The 22,219-nt window shown below is 48.2% G+C and overlaps 1 protein-coding gene across 3 annotated transcripts in view; it reads left to right on the top strand.

The window, feature by feature from the left end:
* ZDHHC6 (zinc finger DHHC-type palmitoyltransferase 6) overlaps positions 1-19,968 on the top strand; it is a 52,983-nt gene extending 33,015 nt beyond the window's left edge. For all 3 annotated transcript variants that reach the window (XM_068256569.1, XM_068256571.1, XM_068256570.1), the window contains exons 5-11: positions 1,146-1,307; positions 4,332-4,385; positions 12,367-12,534; positions 15,584-15,625; positions 15,707-15,852; positions 17,340-17,386; positions 18,513-19,968. In XM_068256569.1, the coding sequence (XP_068112670.1) occupies positions 1,146-1,307; positions 4,332-4,385; positions 12,367-12,534; positions 15,584-15,625; positions 15,707-15,852; positions 17,340-17,386; positions 18,513-18,613 (720 nt within the window). In that variant the 3' untranslated portion in view covers positions 18,614-19,968. The remainder of the gene's footprint in view (positions 1-1,145; positions 1,308-4,331; positions 4,386-12,366; positions 12,535-15,583; positions 15,626-15,706; positions 15,853-17,339; positions 17,387-18,512) is intronic.
* Positions 19,969-22,219: the final 2,251 nt, after the last annotated feature.

Raw genomic sequence — 22,219 nt, 5'->3', positions numbered from 1 at the left:
AAGAATAGGACTGCCAGGCAACTGGTACTGTTTAGGGTTCTTTCACACCAGAGCCCTTTTCTGTGTTGTAACGCAAAGGCAATTCTTTGCGTTAACCAAGGTAAAATGAAAGTCCATGGACTTTCATTTTACCTTTCACACCCGCCGCTGCGTTTCGGTATGTTACGGTTCCGACGCACCCGGGAGCGTCGATCCGCCAGGAGCCTGAGTTTTCCGTCAGGTTCAATTAATAGCTACCGCCGCTGATTGTGTCGCACTGCAGATACCAGACGACACGCCCCAGGCTATCAACACATGTAGGAGACCAGCTCCTGTACGCATTGTCTGGTGTGAAAGGAGCCTTAAAAGTGAATAAATATGGCAGCCTTCATATCACTGTTGTCTCAGAATCACTTTAAAGTAGAAATTAAAGGTTTGGAGAATGCACAGCCTGGCACTAGATACAGCTGAGATCTGTGTGGGTTAGCCTGGATTGCATATTACACGATACACTTGGGTCAGGTTGTTCATCTTTGCAGCCTCTGAGGAAGCGTTTAACACAAAACAGCTATCAGGCTTGTTAACCCCTACTGCTAACCGCTCGTCTATGTGAACCCTGTGATTAAAGGGATACTGTAGGGGGGTCAGGGGAAAATGAGTTGAACTTACCCGGGGCTTCTAACGGTCCCCCGTAGACATCCTGTGCCCGCACAGCCACTCCCCAATGCTCCGGCCCCGCCTCCGGTTCACTTCTGGAATTTCAGACTTTAAAGTCTGAAAACCACTGCGCCTGCGTTGCCGTGTCCTCGCTCCCACTGATGTTACCAGGAGTGTACTGCGCAGACACAGACCATACTGGGCCTGCGTAATACGCTCCTGGTGACAGCGGGAACGAGGACACGGCAACGCAGGCAGTGGTTTTCAGACTTTAAAGTCTGAAATTGCAGAAGTGAATGGGAGGCGGGGCCGGAGCATCGGTGAGTGGCTGCGCGGGCACAGGATGTCTTCGGGGGACCATTAGAAGCCCCAGGTACGTTCAACTCATTTCCCCCCCCTACAGTATCCCTTTAAAGGTGAAGTAGCATCCACAGGGCCTCTTTCCTTCTCTCTCCTATTCCATCACTATAAAGTGGAGTAACCCTCTTTGTTTCCCTCACTTCCCTCAGATCTCATTCGGCTGGCACTCCGTGAAGATTGACATGAGTGCGTCGCGGCGGGAGCCGGCTCCCATCGTCCCTTTTGGTATTTCTGCCTTTGCGGTTACACTATTTGCCTTAGGACTGGCGCTCGGTACAACTATTGCAGTCGGGATGCTCTTCTGCATACAGGTAGGTGGCAGAAGGTACAAAACTGTTAAAGTGGACCACAGGACAGAAGGAAAACACAGAGAAATGCACCCTGTTTGTATTTAGTGAGTTTATCCTGTCTAATTCCCCTTTCTGACTAATCACAATTTGTCATTTGATCTCTCAGTGGTTTCAGCTGGCTGCCTCGACAGAGCAGCTAATTTGTAAACGCAGGATGTCAACCCTTTGTCTGCTTCCATGAAAGCAGGAAGTAGACACACTGCTGAATTTTTTTTTTTTTACAAAAAGCTTATTATGCTGTTGCTTATCTTCTAGAGCAGAGAGGAAGTTCTGAGTTTAGGTCCACTTTAACCTGTATGGACAGTTTTTCATGAATTATCTGCATACTCTCTTACTCTGCACAAGGTAATTCGTCCATAGTTGGAGGAGTAAGTAACGTCATTAGGTTTTTATTTCCGTTAGTCACTGCCCAAAAAAAAACCCAGCAGAAAGCTCTGCTAGTGGGGAGAAAAGGGGGGGGGGGGAGGAAATCGCTTGTGTGCTGAATTGTGCGGCCCTGCAGCAAGGCCTTAAAGCTGCAGTGGCCCAATTTATGAAAAATTGCCTGGTCTTTAGGGGGGTTTAACACTGCTGTCCTCAAGTAGTTAAATAATGTGCCCCCCCCCCCCACACACACACACACACACACACACACCAGTATGATAGCCAGATGTGCCCCACTCCCTCGGCATTCATATGCTTAAGCCGCCTGGAGATTTGGGTGCAGGGTAAAGTTGTAAAACGGCTCACCTTGCTCCTGGTGACGTTAAATACTATTCCCCTCCAGGTCACCATGGATAGTGGTGAGAGAGGGAATTCAGCTATTGCTGGCAACAATGTTTTTATAATAATTTTTTTGCTCTGTCTTTTGACCCGCCCAAATTACTCACTGAGTGCCTATGGCGGCAGCGGCTGCGCTCAAATCTCCGGCGCCGGTTTTTACAGACATCCACCTCCTCCCCCCATAGGATGATCGGTTATAGATGCCTCCAGTATAGCTAGTTGGGTATAGGTGCCTCCAGTATAAGTAGCCAGGAATAGGTTTAGCCAGTAATAGGTGGCCCCTGTATAGGTAGCCAGGAATGGGTGCAGCCAGTAATAGGTGGCCGCAATATAGGTGTAGCCAGTAATAGGTGGCCAAAGTATAGGTAGTCAGGGATAGGGGTAGCCAGTATTAAGTGGCCACAGTATATTTTCAACAGGGATGGATGTAGCCAGTAATAGGCGGCTGCAGTATAGGTATCCAGAGATGGATGTAGCCAGTAATAGGCGGCCGCAGTATAGGTATCCAGGGATGGATGTAACCAGTAATAGGTGGCGCAGTATAGGTATCCAGAGATGGATGTAACCAGTAATAGGCGGCCGCAGTATAGGTATCCAGAGATGGATGTAGCCAGTAATAGGCGGCTGCAGTATAGGTATCCAGGGATGGATGTAACCAGTAATAGGTGGCGCAGTATAGGTATCCAGAGATGGATGTAGCCAGTAATAGGCGGCTGCAGTATAGGTATCCAGAGATGGATGTAGCCAGTAATAGGCGGCCGCAGTATAGGTATCCAGGGATGGATGTAACCAGTAATAGGTGGCGCAGTATAGGTATCCAGAGATGGATGTAGCCAGTAATAGGTGGCCACAGAATAGATAGCCAGGGATAGGTGTAGCCAGTATAGATAGCCAGCAATAGATGTCCGCAGTATAGGTAGCCAAGATAGGTGCCCGCAGTATAGAGCCAGGTGGGGGGGATGCAGAGGCGGGGTGAAGCAAATACTCACTTGCTGGGGTCCTGCAAGCATGTACGTACTTCTTTCTGCTTCCTGTTCTTGCGTTCCATCTCCTTGTAATGGCGCCCGGGGGGCTGCTAACCTCCTGCCAGCCTTATTGCATACCTGCATTTGTAGTTAACGGCAACTGATCTATTTTAGTTGGGGAGTGTTGCATCCACGCTACTTTTTATCCATCCATCTCAACTAGGCATTACTGAACACCTCTTTTTAAAGCACAACTGAAATGAGAGCAATATTTAGGCTGACACATTTATTTTCTTTTTAACAATGCACATTGCCTGGCTTTCCTGCTGATCCTCTGCCTCTATTATTTTAAGCTATAGGCCCTAAACAAGCATGCAGATCAAAGGTTTCTGACTTAAATCTGGCTAGATTAGCTGCATGCGTGTTTCGGGTGTGTGATTCAGACACTACTGCAGCCAAAGAGTTCAGGACTGCCAGGGAACTGGTATCTAGTTTAAAAGGAAATAAAATGTCAGCCTCCATATCCCTCTCCCTTCAAATGTTCTTTTACCACCCCTGTGACTAGGCCCAAAGAAGTCACTTGTTTCCTGGCTGTCTCTATCTTACGACTTCATTGTCCTGGAAGAAACCTGTATGCTATCCTGTCAGAAGTCCCGACCTGTGTACTTTTCCTGTGAGTTACTGTCTCCATAAGTAGTGGGCAAAAGTAAGCAGAGACGACCCCTGCGTATGACAGGTTTGCTTTAATGTCTGCCTCATCAGACAGGTGTTTTGATGTTTGTTGTCGGACAGAAGCATGGAGAGACACAGCCTGATCACCAGGTAGCGGCGTACTTTTATTTAGTCGGCGTTCAAACAGAACACACAATAGCGAACGGAAACATTGTCATCAGATTGTGTTACAGCGCCGCGCAACCCCTGCCGCTGGAGACGAGACAGATCCTCATTTCCCGGCGCTGTTTTGCGATCGGCTCCATTTGGTAATTGGGCTTTTTTATCACAAACGCAGCCGATGTGTTTTTTTTTTTCTTCCGGTTAAACAGTACACAAAAGACGGCATCCACGCTGAGCGGAACGCGCGGCGGCCGCACAAAGCCACGCTCCCATCCAGACGTATTAGGCGCTCGCCAGGTGGCCATTGTGTTTCTTGACTGACTGACGTGCCGTCAAAACAGGCATTGTGCTGTAATGAAGGGTAAATTGTAAGACGCGCTGTGCAGCCATTGGCTCTGATCTGCTGTTTCTTCTGTGTTTCTAGATGAAAGTGATTCTGCAAAATAAAACCTCCATTGAAGCCTGGATAGAAGAGAAGGTGCGTACGCACGTCTGCTGTGTCGTCAGCGGAGCCCTTCTGTAATAAGGGGCTCCCACACCTCTGTAATGTTCTCTGACAGAACTGAACATCACAGCTGTTGTCAGTTTAATCTTCTTTCACTGAGTGAGAAGATCAAAGCTGTACTTTGCATTGTTTGGCTTGACTCAGAGCTGACAGAGAGGGACCTGAGCTGGCCTCAAAGAGTAAAACTTTAATCTACTCCGTTAGCTAATGAGGGAGATTGCTTAAAGTGAAGCTCAACTTTTTTTGTTAAGAAGCAGATAGTCCCCTCTTGGTGAGCTCTGTGCAGTAAAGCAGATGGTCAGGATTTTTTTTGTTCTCTTTTACTGTCTGCCCTGCTCCCTCTCATGTCAAATAACACACCTAGCCACACGCACACACACCCCTAGCTAGCCACACACACACACACACACACACACACACACACACACACACACACACCTAGCGCCACACACACACACACACACCTAGCCACACACACACACACCTAGCCACACACACACACACACACACACACACACACACCTACCTAGCCACACACACCTACCTAGCCACACACACCTACCTAGCCACACACACCTACCTAGCCACACACACCTACCTAGCCACACACACCTACCTAGCCACACACACCTACCTAGCCACACACACCTACCTAGCCACACACACCTACCTAGCCACACACACCTACCTAGCCACACACACCTACCTAGCCACACACACCTACCTAGCCACACACACCTACCTAGCCACACACACCTACCTAGCCACACACACCTACCTAGCCACACACACCTACCTAGCCACACACACCTACCTAGCCACACACACCTACCTAGCCACACACACCTACCTAGCCACACACACCTACCTAGCCACACACACCTACCTAGCCACACACACCTACCTAGCCACACACACCTACCTAGCCACACACACCTACCTAGCCACACACACCTACCTAGCCACACACACCTACCTAGCCACACACACCTACCTAGCCACACACACCTACCTAGCCACACACACCTACCTAGCCACACACACCTACCTAGCCACACACACCTACCTAGCCACACACACCTACCTAGCCACACACACCTACCTAGCCACACACACCTACCTAGCCACACACACCTACCTAGCCACACACACCTACCTAGCCACACACACCTACCTAGCCACACACACCTACCTAGCCACACACACCTACCTAGCCACACACACCTACCTAGCCACACACACCTACCTAGCCACACACACCTACCTAGCCACACACACCTACCTAGCCACACACACCTACCTAGCCACACACACCTACCTAGCCACACACACCTACCTAGCCACACACACCTACCTAGCCACACACACCTACCTAGCCACACACACCTACACCTAGCCACACACACCTACACCTAGCCACACACACCTACACCTAGCCACACACCTACACCTAGCCACACACACCTACACCTAGCCACACACACCTACACCTAGCCACACACACCTACACCTAGCCACACACACCTACACCTAGCCACACACACCTACACCTAGCCACACACACCTACACCTAGCCACACACACCTACACCTAGCCACACACACCTACACCTAGCCACACACACCTACACCTAGCCACACACACCTACACCTAGCCACACACACCTACACCTAGCCACACACACACACACCTAGCCACACACACACACACCTAGCCACACACACACACACCTAGCCACACACACACACACCTAGCCACACACACACACACCTAGCCACACACACACCTAGCCACACACACACCTAGCCACACACACACACACACACAAACAAACAAACCCCTAGCCACACACACACACACAAACCCCTAGCCACACACACACACACACACACACAAACCCCTAGCCACACACACACACACACAAACCCCTAGCGCCACACACACACACACACACATACCCCTAGCCACACACACACACACCCCTAGCCACACACACGCACACATTCCCCCTAGCCACACACACACACACCCCCTAGCCACGCACACACACACCCCCTAGCCACGCACACACACACCCCCTAGCCACGCACACACACACCCCCTAGCCACGCACACACACACCCCCTAGCCACGCACACACACACCCCCTAGCCACGCACACACACACCCCCTAGCCACGCACACACACACCCCCTAGCCACGCACACACACACCCCCTAGCCACGCACACACACACCCCCTAGCCACGCACACACACACCCCCTAGCCACGCACACACACACCCCCTAGCCACGCACACACACACCCCCTAGCCACGCACACACACACCCCCTAGCCACGCACACACACACCCCCTAGCCACGCACACACACCCCCCCCCCAGCCATGCACACACACACACACACCCCTAGCCACGCACACACACACACACACACCCCTAGCCACACACACACCCCTAGCCACACGCACGCGCGCGCGCACTCACACACAGACAAACACAAATAAACACACACACACACACACACACACACACCCCTAGCAACACACACACACACACACACACATCCCTAGCCACACACACACACACACATCCCTAGCCACACACACACACACACATCCCTAGCCACACACACACACACACATCCCTAGCCACACACACACACACACACACACACACACACACACACACACATCCCTAGCCACACACACACACACACACACCTAGCCACACACACACACACACACACACACCCCTAGCCACACACACACCCCTAGACACACACACACACAAACACACACCCCTAGCCACGCACACACACACCTGGCCACACACACACACACCTGGCCACACACACACACCCCTAGCCACACACACACCTGGCCACACACACACACACCTGGCCACACACACACACACCTGGCCACACACACACACACCTGGCCACACACACACACACCTGGCCACACACACACACACCTGGCCACACACACACACACACACACACACCTGGCCACACACACACACACACACACCTGGCCACACACACCTGGCCACACACACACACACACACACACACCTGGCCACACACACACACACCTGGCCACACACACACACCTGGCCACACACACACACACACCTGGCCACACACACACACACCTGGCCACACACACACACACACACCTGGCCACACACACACACACCTGGCCACACACACACACACACACCCCTAGCCACACACACACACCCCTAGCCACACACACACACACACCCCTAGCCACACACACACACACACACACACACACACACACACACACACACACACACACACACACACACCCCTAGCCCCACACACACACACCCCTAGCCACACACACACACACACACACACACCCCTAGCCACTCACACACACACACACACACACCCCTAGCCACTCACACACACACACACACACACCCCTAGCCACTCACACACACACACACACCCACCCCTAGCCACACACACACACACACCCCTAGCCACACACACACACACACACCCCTAGCCACACACACACACACACCCCTAGCCACACACACACACACCCCTAGCCACACACACACACACACACACACACACACCCCTAGACACACACACACACACACCCCTAGCCACACACACACACACACACCCCTAGCCCCACACACACACACACCCCTAGCCCCACACACACACACACACACCCCTAGCCCCACACACACACACACACCCCTAGCCACTCACACACACACACACACACACCCCTAGCCACACACACACACACCCACACGCACCCCTAGCCACACGCACACCTAGCCACACACGCACACCCCTAGCTAATGATTCATAGATTTAAGCTCTGGCATACTGCAATGAAGGTGTCATTGAGCAGAGACAATGAAACAGTAAAAACTAGATTAAATATAAAATAAAACTGTGAGAGATCTAAAAAATAATAATAATAATTTTCACCCCGGATGTCCTTTAACCTCCCTGGCGTTCAATTTCCCCAGGATTTCTGTGCAAAAAGTGATCCAATTAATTTTCATAACTTTTTTTTTTTTTTCCGGTAACTTGCCAAAATGTGTCAAGCAAGGGTCTAGTATACTGTGCAGTATATGCATATAATACTGTTTACAGCATGTTTTGTATTGACGTGTAAATCCATCGATACCGCTAGGGAGGTTAAAGCGGATCCAAACTCTGAGCTGGCAGATTAAGGTCACTTACCGTTTCCTATAGGTTTTCTCACAAGAGAGGATTTCTCATCTTCAAAGTTTCCTGTTGTCATTGTAAAATATATGTTTGCACCTTCCAAGTGGAAAAGTGCTAAAAGTAGTTTAGAAAAGCAATATTAAACTTTATTCAATTTGGGACAACCTACTTTAGGGGGCCGTACATCTCTTGACTTGGCTGCCGATCAACGATCCAATTTGATAATTATTTAATCTGATAAAAATTGGTGCCGCCAAGAGCATGCGCGATGTGACTAATTTCAGCCCGAAATTGGTCACATGTATCGATCGGACATGCTGCAAGATGTCAGGCCATCCTGCTCAATTGGGTGTGCGTGGCAATGGTGAATGATATTGGGACTAGTGGTAAAACCCACGGCACTGTCCCACTTAGTGTATAATTGTGTCTCGTCTGTTTATGACATCCCACATTCTAACGCCAGTAGCGTGTATAGCGCTAATGAAGCAGCGGGATTCTGAAGACGGATGTATAAATGCACACATGGGGGGGACATTTATACACCTGGAGGGAAACGACGACGAGGCGGCAGCCTCGACCGAATCCCGAGATATTTTATGCTGAAATCGATTGGGAGTTGGCCTGCTGACATTTCTCTCTCATCACCAATCAGATTTGATCAGACAGAGATTTGTGTCTCGGTCAAATCTGCCATGATCCCCAGATGTATGGACGCCTTTTGACTTTTTTACTTGGTAGTGAATAAAAAATGTTTTATTGATAAGGTATGAAAGCTGCTTCTGGGAGAATACTCACGAGAGAAGTTAATTGAATCAGAGCCTAGATAAGAAATGCAGACCTCAAACCAACAAACGTTGCTTCTGGTGATACCTTTAATGGCTAAAGGTGCGTACACACGCACTACTATAAGAAACGACGGGTCCGTCAGACCCTCCCGCTGGGCTGGCGTCTGTTGGCAGACTGATAATACTGTTTCTGACCAATCCGCTTAGCGGATCATTCAGAAACCGTGTTATCAGTCTGCCGGCAAACTGTACACATGCTCTACTATCGGCGGAACGCAGGCCCAGCGGGAGGGTCTGACGAACCCGTCGTTCCTTATAGTAGTGCGTGTGTACGCACCTTAACTGTACATGGTTTATTGCAAGCTTTGGAAACGTTAAAGAGACTCTGAAGCGAGAATAAATCTCGCTTCAGAGCTCATAGTTAGCAGGGGCATGTGTGCCCCTGCTAAAACGCAGCTATCCCGCGGCTAAACGGGGGTCCCTTCACCCCCAAACCCACCCCCGCAAGACTTGGTCGCAAAGTTGGTCGTTCCTGGAGGCAGGGCTAACGGCTGCAGCCCTGCCTCCAGTCGCGTCTATCAGCGGCGCATCGCCGCCTCTCCCCCGCCCCTCTCAGTGAAGGAAGACTGAGAGGGGCGGGGGAGAGGCGGAGATACGCACTGACAGACGCGCGTGGGGCAGGGCTGCGGCGGTTAGCCCTGCCCCAACCAGGAAGCGCTCCCCCGCTGCACCGAGGGGATTTGGGGGTGAAGGGACCCCCGTTTAGCGGCGCGATAGCGGTGGTTTAGCAGGGGAACACATGCCCCTGCTATCTATGAGGTCTGAAGCGAGATTTATTCTCGCTTCAGACTCTCTTTAAGTTTCTTCTTCAGGCATTATACAGAACTGGATCAGAACCGTACAATAAGTTTTAAATCACATACAGACTTCTATATGATTCTGTAGGCTCAATCAGACATGATGTCTCACAGTTGTAGCCCCTTTGAAATGTAAAAAGACTTCCTCAGTCCAATGAACTCTGGCAGCATTTATCATTAACGGTATCACCGGAATAAACGTTTGTTGGTTTGATGTCTGCATTTCTGCTCCTCGAATAACACCGGACCACACTTTACTTGCTTGGCCTAGATAAGCTAAGAAAAAAGCATGAAGGTGATCTGACCAGGGCTGTGGAGTCGGAGTCGGGGCAATTTTGAGTGCCTGGAGTCGGAGTAATTTTGGGTGCCTGGAGTCGGAGTCGGGAAAAAATGCTCCGACTCCTAATGAATTTAAACTGTAATTAAAATAGAAAATATGATAAAATGTTCTATTTCTCAGATAATAGTCATCATAAATAATTTATACATACAGTAATAGCTGTGCTTAGTCTGCAAAAATGAAATAAACCAATCAAAATTAGTTACTTGTGCTGCTTCAATAAAGCAGTCCCCGTATTTTTAAAGTCAGATATACACATCTGATTGTGACTGTATATATCATGTGTACACAGGAATCTCATATATACTAAATAACATCTATGCTGTAAGTATAAAGCCTGATGTGTAGCCGTGCCACTAATAGAGATGGTCAATGAGATGGAAATAATTCTGCATTGATTCTGATTTATGCAAATGTATGCACTCTCTTTGCTCATGAAATCAAATAATTTGATATGTTGTTAAAATTTGGTTTAGTGACTACAAATTAAAGGGCACCTGAGAAGGATGAAAAGAAAAGTTTTATACATACCTGGGGCTTCTTCCAGCCCCCTTCAGGCTAATCAGTCCCTCGCTGTCCACCTCCACCACCTGGATCTTCTGCTATGAGTCCTGGTAATTTAGCCAGTCCACGCAGTCCGGCCGCATGCCGCTTCCACAGCCAGGAGCGTTCTGCACCTGCACAATAGTGCTGCGCAGGTGTAGTACGCTCCCGATGGCGGAGTGTGTGCATGCGCACTACGCCAGACTGGCTCAAGTACCTGGACTCATAGCAGAAGATCCAGGTGGCGGAGGAGGACAGCGAGGGACTGATTAGCCTGAAGGGAGCTGGAGGAAGCACCAGGTATGTATAAAACTTTAGTTTCATCTGTCTCAGGTTTACTTTGTTACACAGTAGTACTATACTCTACATATGCACTCTCCACAGAGCTGCAGGGAATCCACTGAGAATGTTGTGCACATTGAACACAGAGGTGTTGTCTATCACCCATAAACCTGCTTCAGATTGTGCATGAAGAATGTGTAATAGAGGAAGAATCTCCTCATTCCCCTGCAGAGTACCTGCACATCATTCTTACATGTACCCACAGTTACATTGCCTAGGGCCTGATAGATGTTCTTTGTTCCGGCCTGTACCTTTTTACAAGTACTCTTACCAAGGACTAGTTTTAGTCTATGACAAAAGGGAATAAATATGGCAGTCTCCATATCCTTCTCACTTCAGTTGTCTTTTAAAATTCCTAAGCGTTGGCAGTTAAGAGACGAATTTCATGTTACATACTTTCAATCAACAAGATTGTAATATGCAAATTAGAGGAGTCGGAGTCGGTGGAATCCTAAACTGAGGAGTTGGAGTCGGTGAATTTTTGTACCGACTCCACAGCCCTGGATCTGACTAACTCTCATTGTTGCTTTACAAACTCCAGCACATGTTGTTTACATGTTATTTTTGAAAACTGCCTAATCAAAGGCTTCAGTTTTTGCTCTGAGGTGGTTATTGTAGAGGAGCCATCTACCATACATAACCTTTACAAAGCTGCGCTCATGGTGTGCTGGAGCGTTTATTAACAAAGTCCCCTTTAGCTGCTAGGCTCATATACTGAATCTGTAGAATGGCTGAGATCGGTACTGGAGGCTTTTATAGGCAACCAGAGGGGACATTACAGAGGGGCTTTTCTAGAAATTCCCTATATTACATATTTCTCGTGTGAATATTGCTATCTTGTTGTTCCGTGTGTAGGCTAAGGACAGAATACAGTATTACCAGACTGGAGAGAAGTTCATCTTCCCCTATGATATGGGCAGCCGCTGGAAGAATTTCCGCCAGGTCTTCAACTGGTCCGGCTCTCCAGAGGGTGACGGTATAGAGTGGCCGGTACGGGAAGGCTGCGGCCAGTACTCACTGACGGTAAGAGCTTGTGAGGGGCAGCTGTGTTTAGACGTTGAAATAGGAACTTTAACCCAGGATTTGATTTAATCCCAATCAGTAGCTGATACCCCCTTTACCGCGAGAAATATTTACCTTTTCTTGAATAAATCAGGGGGGTCTGTATGGCTGATATTGTGGTGAAACCCCTCCTACAGTTTGATGTCAGGACCATGGTCCTGACAGTCTGTCTGTGTACCTCGTTGCATTGTGGGAAATAATGGCTTTTTCCAACTGTCAAGCAAGCAATATCTCCCTCTGTGCATAGAACTCTCAGTAACAAACATTCTGTACAGATCTCCTGGTAGAACTAGAGATGTCAGCACCAGTGATTAATTCCAGAATGTATATCGGGGAGAGGAGAGATTTTACAATGGGCAAACACTGACTTAGAGGAAATGTTGCGAAAATCTTAAAATTTAAAAAACATACAAATAAGAATTATGTTTCTTCCTGAGTAAAATGAGCCATACATTACTTCTTCCCTATGTTGCTGTCACTTACAGTAAGTAATAGATATCTGACAGAACCGACAGGTTTTGGGCTTGTCCATCTCTCCATAGGGGATTCTCAGCACTTTATTCTTTATAAAGTCACTCCCTGAAAAAGATTTATACAAAGATGCTGGCCAGCCTCTGTGTTCACCAAACACTTTTTTTGGCAGTTGGACAGAGCAACTGCCATTCACTAAGTGCATTTTGAAAATAAAGAAATCCCTGTGAACCCCCCCATCAGGAGATGGGCTAGTCCAAAGCCTGTCGGTTCTGTCAGATTCCTAATACCTACTGTAAGTGACCGCAACATAGGAGAAAAGTAATTTATCGCTCATTTTACTCTGGAAGAAACGTACTTCTTAATTGTAGAAGTTTACATATATTTTAAATTTTAAAATTTTCGCGACATAGGTCTTTTAATAATCTATAAATGAATAGTGTAAAAAATAGCAATTTTATTCATTGTTCTTTTTTACTGAAGATCCTCTTTAAAAGTGCTCCCTAGATGGCAGTGCCAGAATAGTGTGTACAGAAGGCATTCCAGTGCTGCTGTAAAAGTCCTTTCCAAGGAGTGCTTTTGAAAAGACTAAAGAGAATACTGAAAATCCCCCATGAGCTGGACTAGTCCAAAATCTGTCATATTTTTACTAGCGACTGTAAGTGGGAGCTACATAGGAGAAATTTTATAGTGCATTTACCTTATATACAACTTTATATACATTTTAAATTTTACAAAGTTTCGCAACAGTTGTCCATGGAAGGACTGATAATTACCTCCTCATTATGCCTAAGGGCCCTTTTACACTTAAAAGAAACATCCAAGCAGAAAAAAAAAAACAAACTCCACTTACCTGGAGCTTCCTTCAGCCCCTGGCAGTCGTTCTGTGCCCTCGCCGCAGCTCCGGTGGCTCCTGGTGTCCTTCGCCGCAGAAGCCGACCTCACCAAGTCGGCTTCCGGGTTGGCTTCTTGTGCGCTCCACAGCGCAGGTCACGTGGTCCGTCCGACGTCATCAGGATTGTACGGCGCAGTAGCTCTGCTCCTGTGCAGTATAATCCTGATTATGTCGGCTGGACCACGTGACCCGCGCGGTGAAGTGCAGAAGAAGCCAACCTAGCGAGGTCGGCTTCTGCAGCAGGGAAGACTTGGAGCCACCGGAGCTGCGGCAAGGGCACAGAATGGCTGCAACGGGCTGGAGGAAGCCCCAGGTAAGTGGATTTTGTTTTGTTTTTTTAGCTTGAACCTTCACTTTAATGCTTTGGTAAGCATTTTTTTTCTCCTCCATAGCAGTACATTGTGAAAAGCTTTCAAGGTAGGAACACACTAGGCAGAATCACATATGCGTTTTCCACTATGTGCTATGGGGAAAATTCCTGCAATTCTGCTTAGTGTGTTCCTACCCTCAGTTAAAACGCATATAGTGGGAACTGTGCTGTAGGAAAACATGAGCATTACTTTGAAAATCAGTCAGTTATAACTGAGGGCTAGGTCCGAGCTAATACTTACTTCCTTATGCCCCTGGCAGCCATCCTGCGCCCTCGCTGCAGCTCCGGTGGCTCCCAGTCCCCTCCAGTGCAGATGCCGACCTCGCCAGGTCGGCCTCTACTGTGCCTGCGCGAGAGCCCCTCTGGGCCACGCTGATGTAGTCTGGAGTGTACTGCGCAGTAGTAGCGCAGAACACTCCAGACTGCGTCAGTGCTACTGAGAGCAGCTGTTGCGCAGTAGATGCACGTCGGAATCTGCACCAGAAGGGACCCCTGGGCCAATGGCTGAAAATGGAGCTACAGCGAGGGACATATCTGCTGCTGGGGCTGGAGGAAGCCCTGGGTAAGTAAATCCTTTTTTCTTTTCTTCTGTTAACCTGCTGGGCGGTCTGGACGAGCTCAGCTCGTCCAGTACCGCCGGAGCCTGCCGCTCAGGCCCTGCTGGGCCGATTTGGCTCAAATAAAGTGCAGCACACGCAGCCGGCACTTTGCCAGCCGCGTGTGCTGCCTGATCGCCGCCGCTCTGCGGCGATCCGCCGCGAGCAGCGGCGAAAGAGGGTCCCCCCAGCCGCCTGAGCCCAGCGTAGCCGGAACAAAAAGTTCCGGCCAGCGCTAAGGGCTGGATCGGAGGCGGCTGACGTCAGGACGTCGGCTGACGTCGATGACGTCACTCCGCTCGTCGCTATGGCGACGATATAAGCAAAACAAGGAAGGCCGCTCATTGCGGCCTTCCTTGTTTATTCTGGGCGCCGGAGGCGATCGGAAGAACGCCTCCGGAGCGCCCTCTAGTGGGCTTTCATGCAGCCAACTTTCAGTTGGCTGCATGAAATAGTTTTTTTTTTATTCAAAAAAAACCCTCCCGCAGCCTGCCTGGCGATCTTAATAGAACGCCAGGCAGGTTAAGCTGGTATGTGTCCTTTAAGTGTTAAAGGACCCTAAGGATGCACTGGGTCTTCTGGCATGTATGCAATGCCCCTGTTTGCACAAGTTTCCCCCTGGTTTTCTGTGTGATGTCCTGTGGAATGATGTATCGCTGTGTCTTGTCTCTCCACCAGGTGGAGCAGCTGAAGCAGAAGGCAGACAAGAGAGTGCGCAGTGTGAGTATTGCTCCATGTGGTCAGTGTGAGGAACTCAAAGCCTATGAATGGAGCTTTTAGCATGATTTGTTGTACCTCCAGATTCGGTACAGAGCTGTGGAAGACTACAGTGGCGCTTGCTGCCCTCTTACCAAAGGCATCCGAACCTTCTTCACCACACCCTGCTCAGAGGAGCCGCGGATGAAGCTGAGGAAAGGAGAACTTGTTTTGGCTACCCGAGGCTTGAAGTATGTCCTCTCCCTTTTTCTTTAAACTTTGGGTACTAGAGTCCTTCTATAGCCTCCCTGGCTTTATGGAGGAGCCCGACTCGTCCACAGGAAAATAGCTGAAAAGGGTATTGGCGAGTCAGGCTTGTCCAGCAGTTCTAAGGCAGGGGGCCGGTTTTCGTGAGCATTTTTCAACAATTGAATGCAAATTTTCACGTGCTCTGGAAACCTTTGCACACACATGCGGACAAAACAATAATGAATTTAAAACACTGCGCCACAGTTCACATAAAAAGAAAAAGTCAATTTGTTCACCAGTCCCCTGGGATCGCTGCAGAATATCCAGAATATGGTAAATGGTTTAAAAGGCTGCTGCGCTCTCCGGACCTAAAAATAAAATTAGACTCCACATAGGGTAATAACGTTCAAAATATTCAAAAAGTTCCACTGGCAATGACACAATTTTTTAACTTCAGTAGAAACCGGTGCATAGACAGAACCTCTGTGCCTGTAATCTCACTCAGTGATCACTCAGTGCAAATCCCCAAGGAAATGTATGCCTAAAGGCTCACCAGATGCTGCCCACCTCCGCTTGCAGGTGGAGACAACGCTTAGATTAGATGTCAATCAATGGCCTAGAATCAGTGTTGTAAATCTTCTTTTAATCCAATCAAGTAATCTCAATAAAAAAATATAAAAAGATACATAGCGTAATCCTGTACAGTTTGCCTCTGGTCGCATATAAACATTGCACTTACGCGTCCCAGAGTTTTTTCAGCATGTAAGATCCTTGCCGCTGCCTATCCGCTGGGTCTACACAGTGAAAGGAGGACTTCCGCGGTGTTCCGCTCCTGGTCTCTCCCTCAGCCGCAGGGTCTCTCTCTCGTCCGCACTTGTTGCAAAACAATAGTTGACAGCCGAATTAAATCATTCCCCACCATCCACGTCGACCTGGATGGTAATAGAAATTAACGCTGCCAGGACTTGTGCAGGAGCAGGGTAAGCCGTATACCGACTGTATCCTGTGCCCAAGTCTCCTGACGGCGGTTTCATGCGAACGCAGAAACAGATCATAGAATAAGAAATCACGGGGCAATGTAGCATTTCAGCACATAGCTGGAGTGCGTGGGAGAAACTCAGGAAAATCTTCCCAAGCTGTTCCCTGACATCACCTGCCATTAAAGAGCACCTGTTTCAAACAGGCCCTGACGCTCCAAATAGCATTTTCTAAAAAAAAAAGCCTCCATTCACTTACATTAAAATTGCAGCGTGATCTTTCAGAAATATTGCGACTTTGCTGTGATTTTACCACAATTTTAATATAAGTTAATGGTGGCCTTTTTTTCTTCTTTTTTTATTATTAACGACTCGCAGAACATTGTTTGGTGTGTCAAGGCCCTTACTAAGCAAACTAATGTACTACTGTTGATAAAGTTAACATTAGTGAGGTCACAGAAAATGTTTTATAGTGAAAGTGGGATTGAACTTTAACACTTTTATTTTCGCAGACACTGGATGTACGGAGACAAGATTTTTGAGGATGAACTTCCCAAAGGTGCGTATCTATTTCAGCTACAAAGTCTATTGAAGTGTGGTTGTAGGAAAAAAGTGCCCCATTTAGATACCCCATGTTTCCCCAAAAATACACAGACACTGTCTTTTTCCTTCAAAATAAGTGCTAGGGCTTATTTTCAGGGAGGTGTTGTATAAACCCAGATTCCTCCCCCCCCCCCCCCAGGACATAGCCAGATCCCCCCCCCCCCCCCCAGGACATAGCCAGATCCCCCCCCCCCCCCAGGACATAGCCAGATCCCCCCCCCCCCCCCAGGACATAGCCAGATCCCCCCCCCCCCCCCCCCCCCAGGACATAGCCAACTCCCGGCCCTTGCTCTTCGCTGTGTCCCTGTGTTCCTGCCTCTTCCACTGCAGCTAGGTCTTGTTTTTGGAGGAGGGATTATATTTCAAGCATGCTTGAAATATGAGCTAGGACTTCTTTTCAGGGGGAGGTCTTATTTTAGGGGTAATACAGTACTTACCTCAGAAGAGGCTGCCAACCAGTAAGCTACAACAGCCAGTCATAATTCCTTTTTAATACTTGTGCGGGTAAGAAGGTTTTTAAAACTCTACAATTTGCTTTAGCCTATAACAAACATCGTATGTAGCCTTACCTAGTTATGTTTGAATGAGTTACGATGTCTCCTCATTACACTGAATCTGTGGAATGTGTAATTGAATTTACTCTGTAATTTGTAACTGAATTTAAAGCGGACCTGAACTCAGAAAATTCCTCTCTGCTCTAAAAGATAAGCAACAGCTTACACAACTCCTGCAATAAATATGCAGTGTGTCTACGTCCTGCTTTCATGGAAGCGGAGAATGGGTTAACATCCTGAGTTCACATATTAGCAGTATCTGCCGAGGACTGGCGAATTTCTGTGTTAACGCTGCTGAGAGATTAAATTATACTTGTGATTACATACAGATGAGGGAGAATTAGACAAGCTCTTCTCTCTAAAAACGTACAGGGTGCATTTCTCTCCATTTTCCTTGTGTCCTGTGCAAGAGTTCAGGTGCACTTTAAATATATTTTGTGTGTAAAAATGATCTTGGTGTTTCTCATTAAATGTCGTCAGGCTTTTAAACTTGGTCTTCCTTTTCTTTTCTTGAAAATTTTCTTCCAGACGGACTCATAGTTCGGGGCTGGTTCCCCAGAAGATGTGTGGTAAAGTGTCCCTCCGATTCCGGCTCCGACCAATCAGACGACGAGAAAAAGACCAGATAGCCCCACCAGGCAGCCGTGTTTGATACATCTCCTCTATTTCTGTAGTTTTATTTTAAAGGGCGGCAAACCAATGTTCTAGCCTGTACCATACGAGACGTTAAACCCCCAACTCGAGCCATAACCTATATCTATAGGCATTGAACCTGTGTGGATTTTTACTGCTGTCTACTTCCTGCTTGGGAGAATTCACCTCACTTCCTGCCATGGAGGCTCCTGAGCTTTGTTGTGAGCTCTGCATGTCTATAAGAGAAGCTATTTTTCTACCCAGAAGGAGACCAATGGCAATATAACCTATCAGAGGATTTATTGTTGTCCCTGTGTGATGAGGGTAGGGGAGTAAAGCTAGTCATTTTGGCACTCTCTGCCCGCTGTGTGGTGCTAGACCTGGGTGCTGCTATAGCTATAATGTTATAGCTATGCGCCTGCATATGTCTTGTCCTACTGTAATTTGAGGTGCCAGCAATAGCCAGACCCCAAAAAACAACACTAGAGGACAGGCCAGGTCAGACCTGGGCAAACTATGGCGCAAGAGCGTCATGAAGGTGGCCCGCCACTAGAGGTACAGCTTCCTCTGCTCCTATTGTCTCCTTTATGCAGTCCATTTTAAATTTTGCGTGCTGCATGGAACATAAAAGGAACTCGCCCAATTGCTTGTTCCAGTGACAATCGTCATGACTACAGTGGCATCATGTTGCATGCCGTCATTACGTAACAGCATGTCACATGATGCCGCTGTTGCCACGGAGATCGTTGCTGGAACGAGTAATTGGGTGAGTTCTATCTTCCTCGTTGCAAAAAAATATAGAGGAAGGGAAGGAGGATGTGGGACAGTATGCGGCCTGATCCTGAAAAACTTTGCCCACCCCTGGGCTAGGTAATCAGTAGGGGAATATATTTGTTATATTACCCTACTTTTTCGCGCTCAGGGAGAACCATCTCTCGGCTTCTCCCCGCACCTAGCTGACCACCACCGGGACGACAACTACACCAGTGCAGGAAGTGAAGGGGATTCTATTCAAGGGAATGCCGACAGCAATAAAAACCTGGCAGGTTCAACTCCTATTTAATTCTTCTCAAAACTAAAAAGTTTTGGCTGGTGTTGGGCTGTAAAAAGATTCACAAATGTATCTCTCTCTCTGTTAGTGGGACTGGGAAGCGTTCATCCAGTGAGGTGTCTGGAGTTGCCTTACTAAACCAGGTCCTCGGAATTTGAAGAGTTTGCCAAAAGCAGGGCTTCAGTCTCCTCCTATTGTGTCTCCGGTTTGGGTTTAGTAGGAGATGTTTGACACAAATTAAAGAGAACCTGAGGTGTGTTTAAAGAATGTTATCTGCATACAGAGGCTGGATCTGCCTATACAGCCCAGCCTCTGTTGCCATCCCAAACCCCACTAAGGTCCCCCTGCACTCTGCAATCCCTCATAAATCACAGCCGTGCTGTGAGGCTGTGTTTACATCTGTAGTGTCAGTCTCAGCTGCTCCCCCGCCTCCTGCATAGCTCCGGTCCCTGCCCCCGTCCCTTCCCTCCAATCAGCAGGGAGGGAAGGGATGCAGGCGGGGACTGGAGTTCTGCAGGAGGCAGGGAGAGCAGCAGACTGACACTATAGAGATAAACACAACCAGCTCTGACAAGCTGTTTGTCAGCAGCGTGGCTGTGATTTATGAGGGATTGCAGAGTGCAGGGGGACCTTAGGGGGGTTTGGGATAGCAACAGAGGCTGGGCTGTATAGGCAGATTCAGCCTCTGTATGCAGATAATCTTCAAACCCACCTCGGGTTCTCTTTAAAACTTTTCCCGATGATGTCATTGTTTTAGTCCTGCTTCACTCTATTAACAGCAGGGTCAGTGGGATGGATAGATTCTTTTTGCTTTACCAACTTGCATTCCTGTAGATGTGATTGGTCGCTACTAGAGATGTGCAATGAGAGTTGATGCATAGATCATGCTAATTTTATGCAAATGTATGCACCTTGGAAATGGACCAGTCAATTGTATAACTGCTAATTCCCTAACCTTTAAGCTACCCTTGCTATGGTCTGATGTGGCCCAGTGGAGGGTTCCAAACTTTTGCTGCTGAATAGCAGACAGGCTGCTGTAAAGTCCGTCCAGGTTTTCGGGATCGCTGCTATCCTCCAGTGAACTCCAGGCTTGCAGAACCTAAAGGTGCCCTTTAACAGTACAAACTCCCTGTATGATCGATCAAATGTGTATCGTCAATGAGGCTGTTCGAGAGCAAACAATCATTCTATCAATCGTTCACTCAATTTAAATTTCAAAGCTATTCAAGTAGCCTGATTGGATTGCTTACCATTCTACCCCCCCCCCCCATTAGAAATTATCATTTGAGCCCACCAATCGATCAGGTTGTGACCCTGAGCAAAGGTAGAGAAAAGGAACTCTGGACTTACCTGGGGCTTCTTCCAGCCCCCTGTAGCCTTCAAGGTGTGTGTGTCCTCTGGGTCCCCTCCGTGGTTCCGCCGGCGGCTCCGGTAGGTGCGCGACTTCAGGCAAAGTCGCGCATGCGCTGTCCAGGCACCCGGCACGTCATCAGGCCCATCAACATAAGGCGCGTGTGCAGTACTTGAAAGACTGAACCTCGCATGCGCAGGACCATTACGGCGATAGATGCGATGATGCGCCAGGTGTCTGGGCGTGCCACGCAGCCGAAGTCGCCAGGTTTACATAGCCACCAACGGGGCCACGGAGGGAACCGAGAGGTCACTGGGGGACCTCACGGGCTACGGGGGCTGGAGGAAGCCCCATGTAAGTCCAGATTTCCTTTTTTACCTCTGCTCAGGATCCCTTTTTAATGGGCACCTTTAGATATATTGGCCCTGATTCACATACATCCAGTAAAGCTACTGTACGCTATTAGCGGTACCAATGCCAGGGGAGAAGTGGAGGTTACGATATTACCGAAATCCGCATTTTACTTTTCCAATTTGCATGCTAAAAATGCTCAAACTTCAATACAGGATCTGGAACTTTGCCTTAACCATACAATTCTCCAGACGATCAATCGTCCGATTCGATTGAAATACTGATTGGATATTTTTGGGGGGAGAAAATCTATCAAACTGATTGGACTGGTTAGCAGCTTTCCTTCCATTAGTGGATTTGAATGATCGTTTCTGATCAATATTACGATTGAATTTTATCGTTAAAGGCCACCTTTATACATTTGTGAATCTTGTTTTTTTTCAATGACATTTTTTTTAGGGTATTGTTTGTTTCATAAACTTTACCAGCACTTTAAAATATCTCTACAATATGCAGCATGTCTGTGTAGAAGGGCGGTGATAGATGATGCTGCAGGTACAAGTGAAGTATACCAGCATCTGTTTACAAAGATTGCAATTCCGGACTGATTCTCCTTATAGGCTTGCTGCAGGGAAGGGTGTACAGAGTCTGCTAGTCTTCTGGTTGTCATGCTGATGTGTTGGCTTCAGTAGGATCGCCTGCCTGGGACAAGCATGCAGCTATAGAGGAATCAGAACGCCTGATCTGTCTACTTGTTCTGGGACAGGGATCCAGAAAGTATTACAAGCAGATGATCAGTACAACAACTGAACAAATAATAATTCCTAAAACTTGAATTGCACCTGGCCA

This window comes from Hyperolius riggenbachi, chromosome 10, assembly GCF_040937935.1.
Source record: "Hyperolius riggenbachi isolate aHypRig1 chromosome 10, aHypRig1.pri, whole genome shotgun sequence".
NCBI classification, from domain to species: Eukaryota; Metazoa; Chordata; class Amphibia; order Anura; family Hyperoliidae; genus Hyperolius; species Hyperolius riggenbachi.
This window is presented reverse-complemented; position numbering and strand designations above follow the sequence as displayed.